We start from the raw sequence: 18,585 nt of genomic DNA on the forward strand, positions 1-18,585 counted from the left end.
GTGTCACACACCACACGCTGATTGGCCAGTTAGTTGGTGGGGGTGTGGTTAGCGCGGCCAGTAAGATACACGCACACTGATTGGACGCTGTGGGCCGGCGGGAGGCGAAGCAAACCGCAGCAGAAGCAGTTTGCTGCACCCTAGCACAGGGGGGGCTGAGCTGAGCCAGAGGAGGAAGAATGAGCTGAAATGGCATCCTGTTTACCGGCGTCGAGACTGCCGCCGCGACCCCACTGCCGGAAGCTGTGGAGAAGAGAGGGACAGTACCTTGTTGTAAGTCCCAACAGCTTCTTCTCCACTTCCTGAGGGTGACAGGAAGGGGGGATCCTGGTGAACTCCTCCTTCCCGCACCGTCAGGTCCTAAACGGTGCAGAAGACCGTGTCACCCCTGAAAGAAGGGGGAAGGTCAGTTCAGAAGTGACCACCATCTTCCTCCCAGGAAGCTCCGATGGGGAATTGGACAGGGTACCTGAAAAGAAAAAAGAACTGATTTGGGATCAGATCCATGTCCGCCTCCTACAGACACTAAGCTTAAACTGATGAGCTTTGGGCCTGTTGGTGGGTGTATACTGCGGAGGAGGAGCCAATTCTTTTTTTTGCCTAGTGTCAGCCTCCTAGCGACAGCAGCATAGACCCATGGTTACCTGCCCCCCCCAATGAAGCGACAAAAACATCCGCTTTCCAATGAGAAAGACATGCGATTGCCTCAACAAAGCAGTCATAAAACAAATGTGAAGCTTAACTAGCTTCAACTCTTGAAAGGCACCGAATCCGCACAAGATTATTGCCCTGACACCTTCACTTTCAGATTCAGTCTACCCTATGGTTTTCAACACAACTCTAGTAACTGACAAAGCTTCAATGATGCATCAATAATTTTTGTTTTAAGTAGGTATTTCCAGAAGGTCACTTTAATGTTTTAATGATAATGAAATAAAAAAAAAAAAAACTCAAAAAGAACACAAAATAAATTCGTCCCCCAGAGAGTAATTTTACTTTTTCAGCTACTCAAATCTAGACAGTAATTTTTTTATGTGGCAATATAAGAGTCACAAAAAGAAAAAAAAACAAGGATATATTTTAATTGGAAGGGACTAAAATAATAATAAAAAAATAGGAAGAAATGAACCAAAATTAACCAAAAAGGTTCACTTTACAGTACACAAATATTGACATTTTCAAAATGGTCTAATTTTTGGTACAGACAAAAAATTATTTTTTTCTACATAAGCCAATAGGATTCTTATTATTATCTCCCAACTCAAAATAAAAACAGTTCCTATTACTTTACAGTTGCATTTTAAAATCTGAGAAGGCATGATCTAAATCTCGGTAATTCCTACTGATATTCGCAAACTTAAGAATTTGGGTAAAACCTTCTCTTTACAGAAAGGTTTTCAAAAACCACAGAATTGTGCAATATGGAGATAAAGCAAATACACATGGCACATTCTCATCCAGATTTTCATGTAAAAAGTTACAAACATCCCTAATTCAAATAAATAATAAAAAAAAAAATATGAGTTGAATGTGTTGTGTTTTAGGCTTCCTAAAATTCACTACAAGGAAAAAAAATGGCAAAATGTCACACAAAATATTTACACTGTAATACCCGGGCTGGGTACAACGCTACAAAACTCATAAAATACATGTGGAGTAAACGTGAAATGTTTTTGTTTTTTTTCTTTTTACTCTTCGTTCTGCTAGTCACGCCAGCAGCTCGACTGTGTAACGTGACTTCCATTCCGCATCTTGCAAGATTTAGTCTGTGTCTTCATCCAGTTCATAACTGTTTTTGTCATAAATATCCTTTACTAGTAAAACCCGTATTAGCATGTTTTCCAAAGTGTTGCGATCCAGGGAATTTGATGTGAACCATAGAAAGGAATCAGAAGAGGAGCTTTCAGGAGTCAAATAAAACACATCCATTCTCTGGCTGAGATTTTCTGGGCTGGAAAAGAGGCAGAAACAAGGATCTTTAAATAATTAAAGGTAGAGAGAAAGAAAAAAAAAACACATAAAACTGATAAATGTGAAACTAATGAAAATATTCAGGGCAACATAAAATTGGACCATCGAAGGACCATCTAAGGGCCATCTATCGACCAACTAAGGGACATCTAACGACCATCTAAGGCCAGCCATCAACCACATAATTCTTTAGATATTTTTGAAAAAAGTTTTGATTAAGGGGATGCTCTAGCCTAAATTATTCGCTGGAGAGGTGATGCCAAGTCTGTGGGGTTTTGATTGCAGGGACCTTCAATGCTTGCTAGAATGGGAGTCTGTCAAAGCCATGTGAGTGAAGCTAGTACAAGTTTGAGTGGAGCAGCAGGGAGCTTGCTCAACCATCACTCCTTGAAGACAAATGTTTTTAGTCTGGAATACCCCTATCAGCAGTTTTAATAAATATATTGCTTTGTACAACAGCTTATTTAGCACAGCTGCAGAATGTTCAAACAAACAGAGTATTCCTGCCTTGCCTTTTAGATAGATAGTATTCAAAAATTTTCACTGGGCAACGCGATGGGTCAGCTGTGTTTTCAATCTGTTCCAAAATAGTCTCATCATCCTCATGTTTTCTTTTCCCAGGTACAACTTTATCTATAAGAGAAGCAGAATATGCTGAATAATAGGCACAAGAGGAGGACATTAAAGAGGAACGACCTGTCACCTGGTCAAAAGTGGACAGATTTTGCTTTTATCTTCATAGTTGCTACAGTTTTTTTGTTAGTTTTTTACTCAACCATGCAGTTCTATAGATGTACGACATTTTATTAAGTGCTAATTTTTATGGTCTTCATCAAGGGGGCAATGTTGATTTCTCGAGGTAAATATGCATTTTATTGTCCTTTAACTTGAATAAGATTAAGAAAATATGAAGTTAAAAAAAAAAAAAGGCATGTGCGTTTTTAGCGCACTTTCGTAGCGGAACCGCACTAAAACACATGCAGTTCACACCTGATTTCATCAATAAAGTTTTACGAAAACCAAATTGATCAGACATTTCCAAAACAGATGTAAAACATGACATACCCAAGAGAGAAAAACCGCAGCTGAAAAACACAAAAACGCATGAAAAAAGCAAAAACAATGAAAAAGCGCAACTAACTTAATTTAGTCAATTGGTGCAGAAATGTTGCAGACTATGCATCAAATACCCATTGTGGGGACTTATCCTTTACCAAAGGGGCATGGCTTACAGGTTAATACCATAAAAATAAGCACTGAATAAATATTATCATATCTCTGGAACCGTATGGTGAATTTAACAAAAAAAATAACAAAACACTGCATACTCAGATGAGCAGTGGGAATAAAAGAAGAGCAAAAACTGCCCACTTATGAACTGCGACAGATCCACTTTTTGTGGCGGTTGCTTAAACTACATGGATGCATTTTGCCTGACATTTCTTGTTATTACTGCCTCCTCAGCTAAGATGCATCAACAACTCACTGGTAAGGCCAGCCTCACAGTTTGGGAAGCCGAAGCAGTGGTGTGTGTGTGTGTGTATGGGGTGAGGTATAAAAAGGAGCCTGAATAAGGGGCAAAAAAGGAGCCTAGAAAAATGATGGGTTGCGGGAGACGCTGAAAAATTAGTCTTGAAGGGTGAGAAAGTGGTAAAAAAAGACAGAAGCCTGGAAAGATGGGGGAAGGGTCGAACAAGGAGCCGGAAAGGGACACGGGGGGACAGCCTTGAAAAGTGTGTGTGTTGTTGGGGGGGGGGGGGGGAGAGAAGAGTTGAAAAGAAGACTGGAAGAGTATAGGAGTCGAAAAGAAGACTGGAAGGGTATGGAGGGGTCAAAAAGGAGCTTTGAAGGGTTTGAGAGGTCAAAAAGGAGCCAGGAAGGGTGAGAGGGGGTGTCGAGAAAGCGGCCTAAACTTTTACATCCTTTTTCATGCAAACCTAATATGTGAAATTAAAGTCCACATTACGCCCGGACCTCTTGCATTTCTACAGAACTGGACTTCATTATTAGTCCTATTTGGTTGAACCAAAGAAAAAGCAGGTATTAAAGCCTTTAATACAGAGAACAAAATGTGACTGTATTACTGCTGCGTGGATGAGGTTTTGCAATTTGTAGTACTACATGGCTATTAAATTAATTGGAAAACAGGTGGTGGACAGCAGGTAATTTTACTAATCAGTTTCATCAAACCCACCCGCTTACCTTCACTGTCGCTCTCAAATAATGAGGATTCCTGATACTGGAGACAAGCCTTCTTCTCTTGCGTAAGGGGATTTCCTTTCCACTGTTTTAAGACGCTACCAAAAGAAAGTCTTAAATGCTGATCAACTGTCCTCAAATTAAAATATTTAGTATTAAAGTAGAATAAGGTAAAAAGCAGGGACATGGGAGATTGGGTTCCCAGCTGATTTGCTTGCCACAAGTAAAGTTCCTCAACGCGTGAAAATATGGAACCTGCGGAAAAGTAGTAACACATCAGGATACGCATCAAAACCCCGATACTGCCTGGCATAGTTATGTCGCACTCGCTGAATCGCTTACCATCTGGTAAAATACTGGGTTGCCAACTTCTAAGAATATCATTGAGCCCCTGTCCAAACGGCTCGTAATCTTGATCGTGAAATATATTTTCCGTCTTCTGGCTAACAGACAAGAACTGAGGAAAAAACAACCTATTACATCCTTATTCCACTCACCAGTGACTAACCAGAGCTTTACAAATTATGCTGCATGCCAAACTTTTACTAAATTCCTCCATATTTTCCATAGGAGCGTGTGCACACAAGTGTGTGTGTGTGTGTGTGTGTGTGTGTGTGTGTGTGTGTGTGTGTGTGTGTGTGTGTGTGTAGAGCAGCCCTAACAGGCCAATGCTTCATACTAGTCCTAGTATTCAGCTGGAAAGGACACGGGAAGGAGGAGCTTAGTGAGCAGCAATCAGCGGCTTCAACCCCTTGGCAACCATATAATGGAAATATACATTATACAGGCACAGTATTTGTATGGAGTGGGTACAGGACCAGAATACGCACCATGACTGAAAGGTGTTGGCTGTGTTGTACAGCCCGCATGTATCAGTGACAGCAGCGACCAGCTTTGATTGATTATGTTTAACCATTTAGATACTGCTATCGATCACTTAAATGGCTGGGTTGCCTTGTGCTTGGCTCCCATTGCACCACCCATAATGATAGCAGGGGGCCAGTGGGTTTCCATAGCAGAAATCTTTGGTATTTTGTCTCCACTATAGTACCTTGTTGTTGCCTGAGGCTGGGCTTCACAGAAAGTCAATTTCACTGTATACAGCAATGCAATATTACTGACGTACATGGAGCAAAATTAATACTATACAGGGTGGTCCAAAAGTAGGTGGCCAGAAAATAATAACATTTACTTTGATTGATATATAAAATTATATTTACTAACAGAAGCATAACAGTGACAAATTTTATTATGAACAATAATACAAAAGCCCTTAAATTTTATCAACGCAGGTGCTCAAACTGTTTTCCATTACAATTTGCACAGCTTTGAAGTCGCCTCTTACGCTTCGACAAACTTTTTTGCACAAGTCTCTTTGGGTATTAATTTCTTGAAATGCATCTCTTATGTAATTTTTCAAATCACTGACACTTTTTGGTTTTCGACTATAAACTTTGTCCTTGAGTACTCCCCAAAAGAAAAAACCCATTGGGGTCAAGTCTGGTGAACGTGCCAGCCAATCAAGTGGGCCTCTTCGGCCAATCCATTTATTAGGAAATGTTTCATCAAGATACTGGCGGACTACTCTTGAATAATGTGGAGGGGCGCCATCTTTTTGGAAATAAAGGTCATTTGAATTAGGCTGTAACTGGGGAACAACTTGATTCATTAGAATTTCGAGATACTTATCTCCTGTGACTGTTCCATCAAAAACTATTGGTCCTAAAACACCAAAACTTGAAATTCCACCCCAAACATTGACACCAGGCTCATTTAGTTGTTGCTCTAATGTTAAATGCATGTTCTCATTATACCAGTAAATACAATTATGTCTGTTAATATGGCCGGATAATGTGAAAGAAGCTTCATCACTCCACATAATGTTATCTAAAATTACTGGATTTTCTTCAATTTCGTTAAGCATAATTTCACTAAATTGCAGCCGCCTGTCTGGATCATCCTCCAATAAACCATGAATTAGACGTGGACGATAAGCTTTCCACCCAATAGATTTCAGGATTCGCATGATAGAAGCTCGTGAAATTCCCAATTCCAAAGAGGCTCTTCTGGTGACTTTTTTGGACTCTGAACAAATGTTTCAGCAACAAGTTGTTTATTATCTTCTGTACAGACTGTTTTGCGTCGACCAGTTTTTGGAGCATTAAGGATGGAGCCAGTGGCATTGAATTTGTCATGAATGCGGTAAATGGTTTGTCTCTTTGGGGCTTGAGTACCAAATGTTTCAACCCAATTTGCTCTAATGGTTTCAGCATTTTGAGATTTCCAATACTCTGATAAAATCCATTTTCTTTGATCTGTATTTAAATTATTTGCCATTATGTGTTATCTGAATTATCTGAAAAGAAAACAGATTTGGGGGAGATCTATCTGTGAAAACTAGATCTGTGAAACTGGCTCAGTTGCCCTTAGCAACCAATCAGATTCCACCTTTCATTTTCCAAAGAGTCTGTGAGGAATGAAAAGTGGACTCTGATTGGATTGGTTGCTAAGGGCAACTGAGCCAGTTTCACTTTACACCATGTTTGATAAATCTCCCCCTTCATAACTTTATTGCACTTTCTGTCCACCTACTTTTGAACCACCCTGTATAAAGTTTAAATTGCCCTTTCCCCAGTTATAGAATTTTTTTTTTAAAAAAAAGCAAAAAAAAAACCCACTGAATTGCCGTCTTCAGTTGATGCTATTCCCCCAAAAACGCAATAAAAAGGGAATAGAAATGTTGCATTTATCCCCAAAATCGTATGAATAAATACACTAGCACGGACCGCCAAAGTACACTGCTCAAAAAAATAAAGGGAACACTTAAACTGAATATAACTCCAAGTAAATCAAACTTCTGTGAAATCAAACTGTCCACTTAGGAAGCAACACTGATTGACAATCAATTTCACATGCTGTTGTGCAAATGGAGTAGACAATAGATGGAAATTATTGGCAAGACACCCTCAATAAAGGAGTGGTTTTGCAGGTGGGGACCACAGACCACATCTCAGTACCAATGCTTTCTGGCTGATGTTTTGGTCACTTTTGAATGTTGGTTGTGCTTTCACACTCGTGGTAGCATGAGACGGACTCTACAACCGACAGAAGTTGCTCAGGTAGCGCAGCTCATCCAGGATGGCTCATCAATGCGAGCTGTGGCAAGAAGGTTTGCTGTGTCTGTCAGCGTAGTGTCCAGAGGCTGGAGGCGCTACCAGGAGACAGGCCAGTACACCAGGAGACGTGGAGGAGGCCGTAGGAGGGCAATAACCCAGCAGCAGGACCACTACCTCCACCTTTGTGCAAGGAGGAACAGGAGGAGAACTGCCAGAGCCCTGCAAAATGACCTCCAGCAGGCCACAAATGTGCATGTGTCTGCACAAACGGTTAGAAACCGACTCCATGAGGGTGGTATGAGGGCCCGACGTCCACAGATGGGGGTTGGCCTCACAGCCCAACACCATGCAGGACACTTTGCATTTGCCACAGAACACAAGGATTGGCAAAGTCGCCACTGGTGCCCTGTGCTCTTCACAGATGAAAGCAGGTTCACACTGAGCACATGTGACAGACATGACAGAGTCTGGAGACGCCGTGGAGAGCGATCTGCTGCCTGCAACATCCTTCAGCATGACCGGTTTGGCAGTGGGTCAGTAATGGTGTGGGGTGGCATTTCTTTGGAGGGCCACACAGCACTCCATGTGCTCGCCAGAGGTAGCCTGGCTGCCATTAGGAACAGAGATGAGATCCTCCGATCCCTTGTGAGACCATATGCTGGTGCGGTTGGCCCTGGGTTCCTACTAATGCAGGACAATGCCAGACCTCATGTGGCTGGAGTGTGTCAGCAGTTCCTGCAAGATGAAGGCATTGAAGCTATGGACTGGCTCGCCCGTTCCTCAGACCTGAATCCGATTGAGCACATCTGGGACATCATGTCTCGCTCCATCCACCAACGTCACGTTGCACCACAGACTGTCCAGGAGTTGGTGGATGCTTTAGTCCAGGTCTGGGAGGAGATCCCACAGGAGACCATCCGCAGCCTCATCAGGATCATGTCCAGGCGTTGTAGGGAGGTCATACAGGCACGTGGAGGCCACACACAATACTGAGCCTCATTTTGACTTGTTTTAAGGACATTACATCAAAGTTGGATCAGCCTGTAGTGTGTTTTTCCACTTTAATTTTGGGGGTGACTCCAAATCCAGGCCTCCATTGGTTAATAAATTTGATTTCCATTGATGATTTTTGTGTGATTTTGTTGTCAGCACATTCAACTTTGTACAGAACAAAGTATTCAATGAGAATATTTCATTCATTCAGATCTAGGGTGTGTTATTTGAGTGTTCCCTTTATTTTTTTGAGCAGTGTATTGAGTGTCTCAGGAAGTGTAAGCAGAACAATTAATTTTTATTTTAAACAAAGCTTTGAATTTTTTTAACCACTAAAATATATGTATTAAACATACGATAAATAAACCCAACTTATAAGATGTAATTGCATTGACGAAAAGAATCATAGAAACAGGTCATTTTTACCACACAGTAAACACAAAACTCGACAAACAATGGCGGAACTGTGGGTTTTTAATGTTTTACTTTTTACCTCACTTAGATATAGTTTTTTTCTCCATTATTTAGTATATTGTATAGCTAAATGAATGGTATCCATCAAAACTACTAACCCGCAAAACACAACTTCTCATAAGGTTATGTCAGCAGAAATATAAAAGTTATCGCTCTTAAAAGAGGGAAGGAAAAAAACAAAAAGCACAAGAACAGAAGTGTTGCCTAATTATAGAGGGGCTTAAGCAATTCTAGATCAATGCGTGGCTGAGAGCTACGGACATATAAGCCAATCCTTATAATGTCCCCTGAATAGGTCCTTTTCAGCTGGATGACAGACTCCGACAGTACTTCTCGGACCTGAATAACCTGAGCTTTTAGGATCCACCGAACGAGTGCGACGAGAGCTGGAATTTGGCCGCAGATAATCTGATCTTTCTCTGCTCATGCTGCCAATACACAGTAGATAACAGATGACCAAATTCACCATTTTCAGGGGGACTGGCAACCATCGAGAGTTAATGATGGGGTCTCAACTCTTCGTAATGGCAAATGTGAGAGGAAAAAAAGGGTCTAACATGTGCGAGTTCAACATGCCTTATCCTTTTGTTCTGTCAGCGGCAATTGGCAGTGTCTTTCTCTTTAGCGAGACACAAGCACACTTGACAGCTTAGCCATGTGTATATGAGGAGGTGAGGAGGAAAAATTGTTCATCCAATCTTTTTATTTTAAAGGGTATGGACCTGCTTAAAACAGGAACTACTGATAACTCTGTGGCAAATATTTATATTTAAGAGTCAGACTAAAACCTCAGTGTGCAAATATATCTTATGGTTACCCTACTGACCTCCTGGATGCCAAGACACAGATAATAAATGCTGTCTGGGGCATAGCCATCTCCATTTGGTCTTCGCACTTCCTTAATAAAACATGAAAGCCAATAACTGAGCGCACTTGGCGGGTGCAATAGTAGGTCTTCTTTTAACCTCACGGATTTATCTGGTAGGAAAGAAACAAAGACAAGGATTGGTTACTGACAAAATGAAAGTTTGAAATTGAAAGTCACAGTGTTTCTGCATATGAAATTACTACAGACGAGAGAATAAATTCGGAGGACCTTGTGTCCAGCAGCCATGGCAGCACTATATGGCCCCTGGGCGGGAAGCCCTGAGGGTTACCTCCTACATAGCCAGAATCCAAGGCTCCTCTCTTGACTAGCCGGGTCTGACGCGGCGTCATGTTTGCACCACTCCAGGCCTACCAATCAATAGAGGAGGCCGTCTGGGAAGTAGAGGGTTTGCAGGGCTCCCTTCCCGACTAAAGTGCTATAGTTTCGACCATAATAGAAAATATGGAGTGGGAGGCAATGTTCATGGAGCTTTAAAGGACAATGTCACAACAGTTAGACAGCTAAAGTACAATATTGTTCCCCTGTGGCTCTTTTCATCCATTTGGATCATCCTATAGTCCAATGGTAATTAATGCCCCGAGCTGTAGACCTGCAAGAAGTTGGGAGGTCCAACCACAGTAATGAGGATGTTAACATTTTATGACTTTCTGTGCTAAACTAGTGGGGAGGATGAGGGTGTACTTACATTCTGTGAGCTCATCTGCAGCTATCCGTGCTTTTACCCAATGCTTCCAAGCATTGATGGCATAGGAATACTTCAGTGGAAATAAAGACTCTGAGTTTTCACTATCTGACTGGTCAGAAACTGCTTTCCTCTTTGCCCCCTTTAATGAGAAGTGTGATTTTGTATTATTTTAAATAAGAAAAAAAAAAAAGGTCATAGAAGAGAAATTAATACTCATGTTAAAAAGTTTTCTTGCTCTTAACAGACTAAGCGAGTTGGTAAAAAGGAGGAAATGTTATCCAATTTATGGAAAATGAAAGCGAATGAGTGACCTGAAAATGGCTTATTGTTCACATCAGGTTTTCATAGAAAAATGTATTTAAAAAAAAAAAAAATTGTTTGATTTTTTTTAATGGAAAAAATACACTTATCTGAAATCTTGCAATTTTCCCTCTGATCACTAAGCCAAATCCCCTGTCCAGTAGACTATTTAGAAGTCTCATTATCATCACAGACAGGATTACAATGACAGGTAACAAATTTACTGTATACATCATGGGATCCACAATTCATAATAGGCGATATCACAGCTCTCCTTCTCCCTCTTCCTTCACAATAACATTTTACTTAGTCAATTAAGCTTGATACACAATTCAATGCAAGTAATAAGGATTTGAGTCAGTCCACAGCATCTTATGTCCCCGAGGCTGTACTGAAACTGGACATACAAGTCCAGATTAAAGCCTAATAACCCATGCGGAAAATTGCAAGATTTAACTTTTTTATTTGGTCCTTTATTTTTCTTAATACTTTGTAATATGAGAAAAACATAAAAGTAAAAAATATACATTTTGGATAAAAGCAACAGTTCAACAATTTCTTTAAGAGAAATATAAATATCAAACTTTTAGGTCATCACCTCATTTTGTATGACATTACCTTTTTCAATGGTTTAGGTTTGGGCTGATCGTCATACTCCTCTTCAAATACAGGAGGCAAAAGAAACTCGCTTTCTGTATCAAATTCCTCAGCAGCTTAAAAAAGATAGAAATAATTTAGAGATACACCTAATGTAGAAGTTGTGATTAAAAATGAAATTTCGATACTGTCTTTTTATATTTACAGCTATATAGCTGCAAAAAATTCCTATCCATTAAGTTAGACTGAGGGACAGATGGGATAGAAAAAAGGATGTGGGGTAAAGGAACAGCTGCCCTATAAGACCAAATCTTTCCTTCCTGACCCCAAGTGTCGATCGGCAGGATCAACGTTCAGAACTCGTGTAGATAAATATTTATTTTCTTCCAGAAAAGCATTGGTACCTTTTCCTAAACCATTAACGGTTCCCACTGTGACCGGCTCCTGAGGCAGACTATTCCACAGATTAACAGTTCTCATCGTTAAGAAGGCCTGTCTCCTCTGGAAATTCAAAGGGGTATTCCCAACCCCAATATGTAGTAGGTGTAATAATAGTAATATTGGAAATGTAGTATATCCATGGTAAGGACCACTTACAACTAACTGTCACCATAAGAGTGGTCGTAACCATGGAACCATAGGCTACTGCAATGCCCTGCACATGGGGTAAGTGGCATAGCGAATCAGAAGAACTATACTACATTTCTAACTGGAGGCATTTGCTAATATTATCATTATTACACTTGCTACATATTGGGATAGGATTTTGGAGGTGGGAATACCCCCTTAATGTTTTTTTTTCCTTCAAATGAGGAAGTGCCCCCGGTGTTATAGGAAAAAGCTTAACTATACTTTTTGTTTGGGCCGCTTATGTACTTGTACAAGTTTATCATATCCTCTGTTTCTTCTCAAAACTGAAGAAATATAATTAAGATGCTCCATGTCCCTTATCAGCTTTGTGGTTCTTTGTACCTTTTTTATCTCTATGCCAGTGTTCCCCAACAGGTCAAGTTTTCAGGATTTTCTTAGTATTGTACAGGTAATGCAATTATCACCTGGGCAATACTAAAGTAATCCAGAAAACATGACCTGTTGGTGGCTCTTGAGGACCAGAATTGAAGAACACTGCTCTAGGGCCTCTTTACTATGAACTTGTGCCTAGAACTGAACTGTATATTACAGATGAGGTGGCACCATGCTCTTAAAGTGGTAGTATTACGTCACTGTCCCGTGAGTCTATGCCTCTTTTCCTACATGACAATATCCTGCTAGCCTTATAAGCCGCTGATATGGCCCTACTTGCTGTTGGTCTATCATCTACAAGTACACCCAGATCCTTTTCTACAAGTGACTCTCCTAGTTTTACTCCCCCTGGAATATGCAATACTGTCCAGAAGTTTTTGGCTGGTACAGAAAAAAAAAATGCTGCCTTGTAAGAATGCTTCCAAAAATGTGTTAACAGTTCATTTTTATTCTGCTTTATTAATGTAAAAATCTATATAATATATTTCAGTTGAATATGCATTATTCTCAATGTAAAATGTATATTTCTTAATAAACTAATTAAAAAAAAAATGTGTTAACAGTTCACTTTTATTAATGAACCTAATGCAAAGTGGATGAAAAAAAAAAATACAAAAGTCAAAATCAAAGTATCAATGCAGAGGTGAAAGCATCTTAACCGGAATCGGACGGTCTCTTCTAACTTTTTTTGCTGATTTTTCAATAAAAGATTAAAATTGACCTTTCCAGGTGCTGCAGACATTCATCACGTTGCATCCATGCTGCATCTGGGCACAGGGTCCAGTGTGCACCAACAGAGCAGACAACGCACCAACAGAGCAGACAGGTGGATAAATGGATAAATGTAAAGTTATCTACCAGGTGGATGCCCAAACACTCACTCAGTCTGTCTGTCAGCCTGTAACTTATGAACATCATCTGTAGAGCGCACTATACCATGTAGCTTTGTGTAGGAAAACACAAAACATTTCAAACAGTTCAACAGACATGGATATTAGGACTGAGTACACTGAAATCATTACGACCTGTAGTATATAAGTAAAGATCAAATTGCACCTTACCCCTTGGAAAGTCTATTTCAAGATCAAGTTCTGGCTCATATGGAAAATCTGACAGGCCCGCTGGACTCTCTGCGGTGCAGTTTGTAGAAACATTTGTATTGAGGCTATCTTCATCTAAATAATAAAAAAAATTATGAATAAATTAAAAAATATACTACATAAAAATTCACTATTCATGCAAAAAATGGTCCACATCGTACCTGTGCCACATTCTAGCTTATCTTCACCAATTGTTGTTTCCAGCACATCAGATTCAATAGACAGTAATGGGCTGTCAATCAATAGAAAATCCTCTTTATCGATCTCCTCTTTCCCATCTTCCTTTACTACTGCTATTTCTTCTTCTTTTACTTCATCGTCTTCTATTAATTCTTTTTCTTCATCCTCTTCTATTAATTCTTCTTTTTCTTCGTCTTCTTCTTTCAATGAATCCGTCTCCAGTTTTTCTTCATCTTCAATTAGATTGTGCCGGACTTCTTCTTTTAATACTTCACAGTCCAGTCGGTGTTCATCCTTCATCTTCTTGTCCTCGGAAACATCTTCTATCAGTGATATGGAGTCATCTGTTTCTTCCCCTTTAATGTCTTCTGACTTTAAATCATCTTCTACCTTTAACTTTACGTCTTCACAGCAAAGCTCTTCATGTAGTTCCTTTATTTTGTCCAAATCAGCTGGCACCAGAACTGGGACTGGGACCTGTCAAACAGTAGTAGTTTTTTTTTAATAAATCAGAAGAGACTTTTTTGATATGCGAGATAGGCCTCATCCACATTCATATAAAAATTATATATATATATATATATATATATATATATACATATACAGTACAGACCAGAAGCTTGGCACACATTCTCATTTAAAGATTTTTCAGTATTTTCATGACTTTGAAAATTGTACATTCACACTGAAGGCATCAAAACTATGAATTAACACATGTGGAATTATATACTTAACAAAAAAGTGTGAAACAACTGAAAATATGTCTTATATTCTAGGTTCTTCATAGTAGCCACCTTTTGCTTTGATGACTGCTTTGCACACTCTTGGCATTCTCTTGATGAGCTTCAAGAGGTAGTCACCGGAAATGGTTTTCACTTCACAGGTGTGCCCTGTCAGGTTTAATAAGTGGGATTTCTTGCCTTATAAAAGGGGTTGGGACCATCAATTGTGCTGTGCAGAAGTCTGGTGGATACACAGCTGATAGTCCTACTGAATAGACTGTTAGAATTTGTATTATGGCAAGAAAAAAGCAGCTAAGTAAAGAAAAACGAGTGGCCATCATTACTTTAAGAAATGAAGGTCAGTCAGTCCGAAAAATTGGGAAAACTTTGAAAGTGTCCCCAAGTGCAGTTGCAAAAACCATCAAGCGCTACAAAGAAACTGGCTCACATGAGGACCGCCCCAGGAAAGGAAGACCAAGAGTCACCTCTGCTTCTGAGGATAAGTTTATCCGAGTCAGCAGCCTCAGAAATCGCAGGTTAACAGCAGGTAAGATTAGAGACCAAGTCAATGCCACACAGAGTTCTAGCAGCAGACACATCTCTACAACAACTGTTAAGAGGAGACTTTGTGCAGCAGGCCTTCATGGTAAAATAGCTGCTAGGAAACCACTGCTAAGGACAGGCAACAAGCAGAAGAGACTTGTTTGGGCTAAAGAACACAAGGAATGGACATTAGATCAGTGGATATCTGTGCTTTGGTCTGAGGAGTCCAAATTTGAGATCTTTGGTTCCAACCACTGTGTCTTTGTGCGACGCAGAAAAGGTGAACGGGTGGACTATACATGCCTGGTTCCCACCGTGAAGCATGGAGGAGGAGGTGTGATGGTGTGGGGGTGCTTTGCTGGTGACACTGTTGGGGATTTATTAAAAATTGAAGGCATACTGAACCAGTATGGCTACCACAGCATCTTGCAGCGGCATGCTATTCCATCTGGTTTGCGTTTAGTTGGACCATCATTTATTTTTCAACAGGACAATGACCCCAAACACATCTCCAGGCTGTGTAAGGGCTATTTGACCAAGAAGGAGAGTGATGGGGTGCTACGCCAGATGACCTGGCCTCCACAGTCACCAGACCTGAACCCAATCGAGATGGTTTGGTGTGAGCTGGACTGCAGAGTGAAGGCAAGAGGGCCAACAAGTGCTAAGCATCTCTGGGAACTCCTTCAAGATTGTTGGAAGACCATTTCCGGTGGCAACTTTGAAGAACCTAGAATATAAGACATATTTTCAGTTATTTCACACTTTTTTGTTAAGTATATAATTCCACATGTGTTAATTCATAGTTTTGATGCCTTCAGTATGAATGTACAATTTTCATAGTCAAGAAAATACAGCAAAATCTTTAAATGAGGTGTGTCCAAACTTTTGGTCTGTACTGTATATATATATTTGATTTATGAATTATTTGATATATGAATATAGAGATGTGTGTGTGTGTATCATAATATATATATATATATATATATATATTTATTGTACACTGCTCAAAAAAATAAGGGGAACACTTAAACAACAGAATATAACTCCAAGTAAATAAACTTCTGTGAAATCAAACTGTCCACTTAGGAAGCAACACTGATTGACAATCAATTTCACATGCTGTTGTGCAAATGGTATAGACAATAGATGGAAATTATTGGCAATTATCAAGACACCCTCAATAAAGGAGTTGTTCTGCAGGTGGGGACCACAGACCATATCTCAGTACCAATGCTTTCTGGCTGATGTTTTGGTCGTGCTTTCACACTCGTGGTAGCATGAGACGGACTCTACAACCCACAGAAGTTGCTCAGGTAGCGCAGCTCATCCAGGATGGCACATCAATGTGAGCTGTGGCAAGAAGGTTTGCTGTGTCTGTCAGCGTAGTGTCCAGAGGCTGGAAGCGCTACCAGGAGACAGGCCAGTACACCAGGAGAAGTGGAGGGGGCCGTAGGAGGGCAACAACCCAGCAGCAGGACCGCTACCTCCGCCTTTGTTCAAGGAGGAACAGGAGGAGCACTGCCAGAGCCCTGCAAAATGACCTCCAGCAAATGTGCATGTGTCTGCACAAATTGTTAGAAACTGACTCCATGAGGGTGGTAGGAGGGCCTGACGTCCACAGATGGGGGTTGTGCTCACAGCCCAACACCGTGCAGGACGCTTGGCATTTGCCACAGAACACCAGGATTGGCAAAGTCGCCACCGGTGCCCTGTGCTCTTCACAGTTGAAAGCAGGTTCACACTGAGCACATGTGACAGACGTGACAGAGTCTGGAGACGCCGTGGAGAGCGATCTGCTGTCTGCAACATCCTTCAGCATGACCGGTTTGGCAGTGGGTCAGTAATGGTGTGGGGTGGCATTTCTTTGGAGGGCCGCACAGCCCTCCATGGGCTCGACAGAGGTAGCCCGACTGCCATTAGGTATCGAGATGAGATCCTCAGACCCCTTGTAAGACCATATTCTGGTGCGGTTGGCCCTGGGTTCCTCCTAATGCAGGACAATGCCAGACCTCATGTGACTGGAGTGTGTCAGCCGTTCCTGCAAGATTGAGCACATCTGGGACATCATGTCTCGCTCCATCCACCAACGTCACGTTGCACCACAGACTGTCCAGGAGTTGGCGGATGCTTTAGTCCAGGTCTGGGAGGAGATCCCACAGGAGACCATCCGCAACCTCATCAGGAGCATGCCCAGGCGTTGTAGGGAGGTCATACAGGCACGTGGAGGCCACACACAATACTGAGCCTCATTTTGACTTGTTTTAAAGACATTACATCAAAGTTGGATCAGCCTGTAGTGTTTTTTTCCACTTTAATTTTGGGGGTGATTCCAAATCCAGGCCTCCATTGGTTAATAAATTTGATTTCCATTGATGATTTTTTGATTTTTGTGTGATTTTGTTGTCAGCACATTCAACTTTGTACAGAACAAAGTATTCAATGAGAATATTTCATTCATTCAGATCTAGGATGTGTTATTTGAGCGTTCCCTTTATTTTTTTGAGAGGTGTGTATAATATATATATATATATGCCATTTGTGAACTATTCTGAATCCTTTAACTTACTGGAAAAGGTAATGGAGCTGGGGCCGGTACTTTTTGACTGTAGAGATTCATAGGCACCGGGATATATACAGGGACAGGAATAGGCACTGGAACATACTTAGTATTTGAATCTAATTCTTCCTCTAAAAAAAAAAAAAAAAAGGAACAAAAGAAATACCTTTAATATGTTCTTCACGCTACACAAGAAGTCTTCAAAAAGAAGTACTAAACACGGGGAAAATATAAACTTCAAGGAAGAAACGTCGCTAGTGTGCAGCAAGCATGGCATAGAGCATGCAAGAAGATGTGTGCCCTAGGCACACTTAGCTAGAAATACAGTACCTCACAAAGCCACCAAACAGCAGCACACTATGCCAACCAGCGTCTTAAGGGTCTGCACACACAGTAGAGGCAAGTGCATGGCCAACACTAGCCAGGTATTATCCCTAACTGCGGTTAGCGAAATTATATAACATGTTGAAACGCTATCTACTTAGCTGTAAAGTGATCACCTTGTGTATACAACCATCCTTATTATGTAATTACAATACCTGTCTGGCAAGACTTGGCCTGCATATGAGGCTTACAGTAGGTGGCCTTCGTCATGGACAATGGCTTGCACAGCACAGCCTTGTTCTTCATGTCTTTAGGTGCTGCAGGCGAGCAGGAAGAATTTGGACCCTGAAACAGAAAAATAGTTTTGATTATACTATAAAATGTAATATGTGGACCAAGGGCCTCCTACAAAATCTACACACAAAAAAGTTGGGTATACCGTAGCTCTTGGTCGTGAAGCTTGTGAACCTTGATCTGTAAAGAAACATAAAATAGTCAGAAATACCAGAAAGTTAGATATATCTAGATCTCTTTCTCAATGTATATATCTAGATTGTTCTCTCTCAATACATATATCTAGATCTCGCTCTCTATACATTATATATAGATATATCTAAATTAGAAAAACCAAAAAACAAAAAGCAGCACCAGCATAATAACAGGGTGCCAAACCTCCTCAAGTATATACCAATCTTTCAATATAATCCAAAAAATAATGGAGGCAGCACACCATATAAGGTTAAAAAATAAGTGCTATTTAATAGCCCATATGGCGACGTTTCCGTTCAAAAGTGTGAACCTTTTTCAGCTCACATACCCCAGTTCTTAATACCGTGTATTGTCCCTCTCTAACATCAATGACAGCTTGAAGTCTTTTGTGGTAGTTGTGGATGAGGTTCTTTATTTCCTCAG

The 18,585-nt window shown here is 40.6% G+C and overlaps 1 protein-coding gene across 1 annotated transcript in view; it reads right to left on the reverse strand.

The window, feature by feature from the left end:
• Positions 1 to 1,066: 1,066 nt before the first annotated feature.
• ZMYM2 (zinc finger MYM-type containing 2) overlaps positions 1,067 to 18,585 on the reverse strand; it is a 72,660-nt gene continuing 55,141 nt past the window's right edge. The window contains exons 12-23 of the mRNA XM_073662406.1: positions 18,113 to 18,147; positions 17,889 to 18,018; positions 17,359 to 17,480; positions 13,509 to 14,004; positions 13,309 to 13,422; positions 11,246 to 11,340; positions 10,328 to 10,466; positions 9,580 to 9,731; positions 4,513 to 4,627; positions 4,174 to 4,425; positions 2,484 to 2,604; positions 1,067 to 1,951 (exon numbers count right to left, since the gene is read on the reverse strand). Of these exons, the coding sequence (XP_073518507.1) occupies positions 1,762 to 1,951; positions 2,484 to 2,604; positions 4,174 to 4,425; positions 4,513 to 4,627; positions 9,580 to 9,731; positions 10,328 to 10,466; positions 11,246 to 11,340; positions 13,309 to 13,422; positions 13,509 to 14,004; positions 17,359 to 17,480; positions 17,889 to 18,018; positions 18,113 to 18,147 (1,961 nt within the window). The 3' untranslated portion in view covers positions 1,067 to 1,761. The remainder of the gene's footprint in view (positions 1,952 to 2,483; positions 2,605 to 4,173; positions 4,426 to 4,512; positions 4,628 to 9,579; positions 9,732 to 10,327; positions 10,467 to 11,245; positions 11,341 to 13,308; positions 13,423 to 13,508; positions 14,005 to 17,358; positions 17,481 to 17,888; positions 18,019 to 18,112; positions 18,148 to 18,585) is intronic.

This window comes from Phyllobates terribilis, unplaced genomic scaffold (assembly GCF_046119375.1).
Source record: "Phyllobates terribilis strain yellow unplaced genomic scaffold, ASM4611937v1 Scaffold_2__4_contigs__length_985480577, whole genome shotgun sequence".
In the NCBI taxonomy this organism is placed as follows: domain Eukaryota; kingdom Metazoa; phylum Chordata; class Amphibia; order Anura; family Dendrobatidae; genus Phyllobates; species Phyllobates terribilis.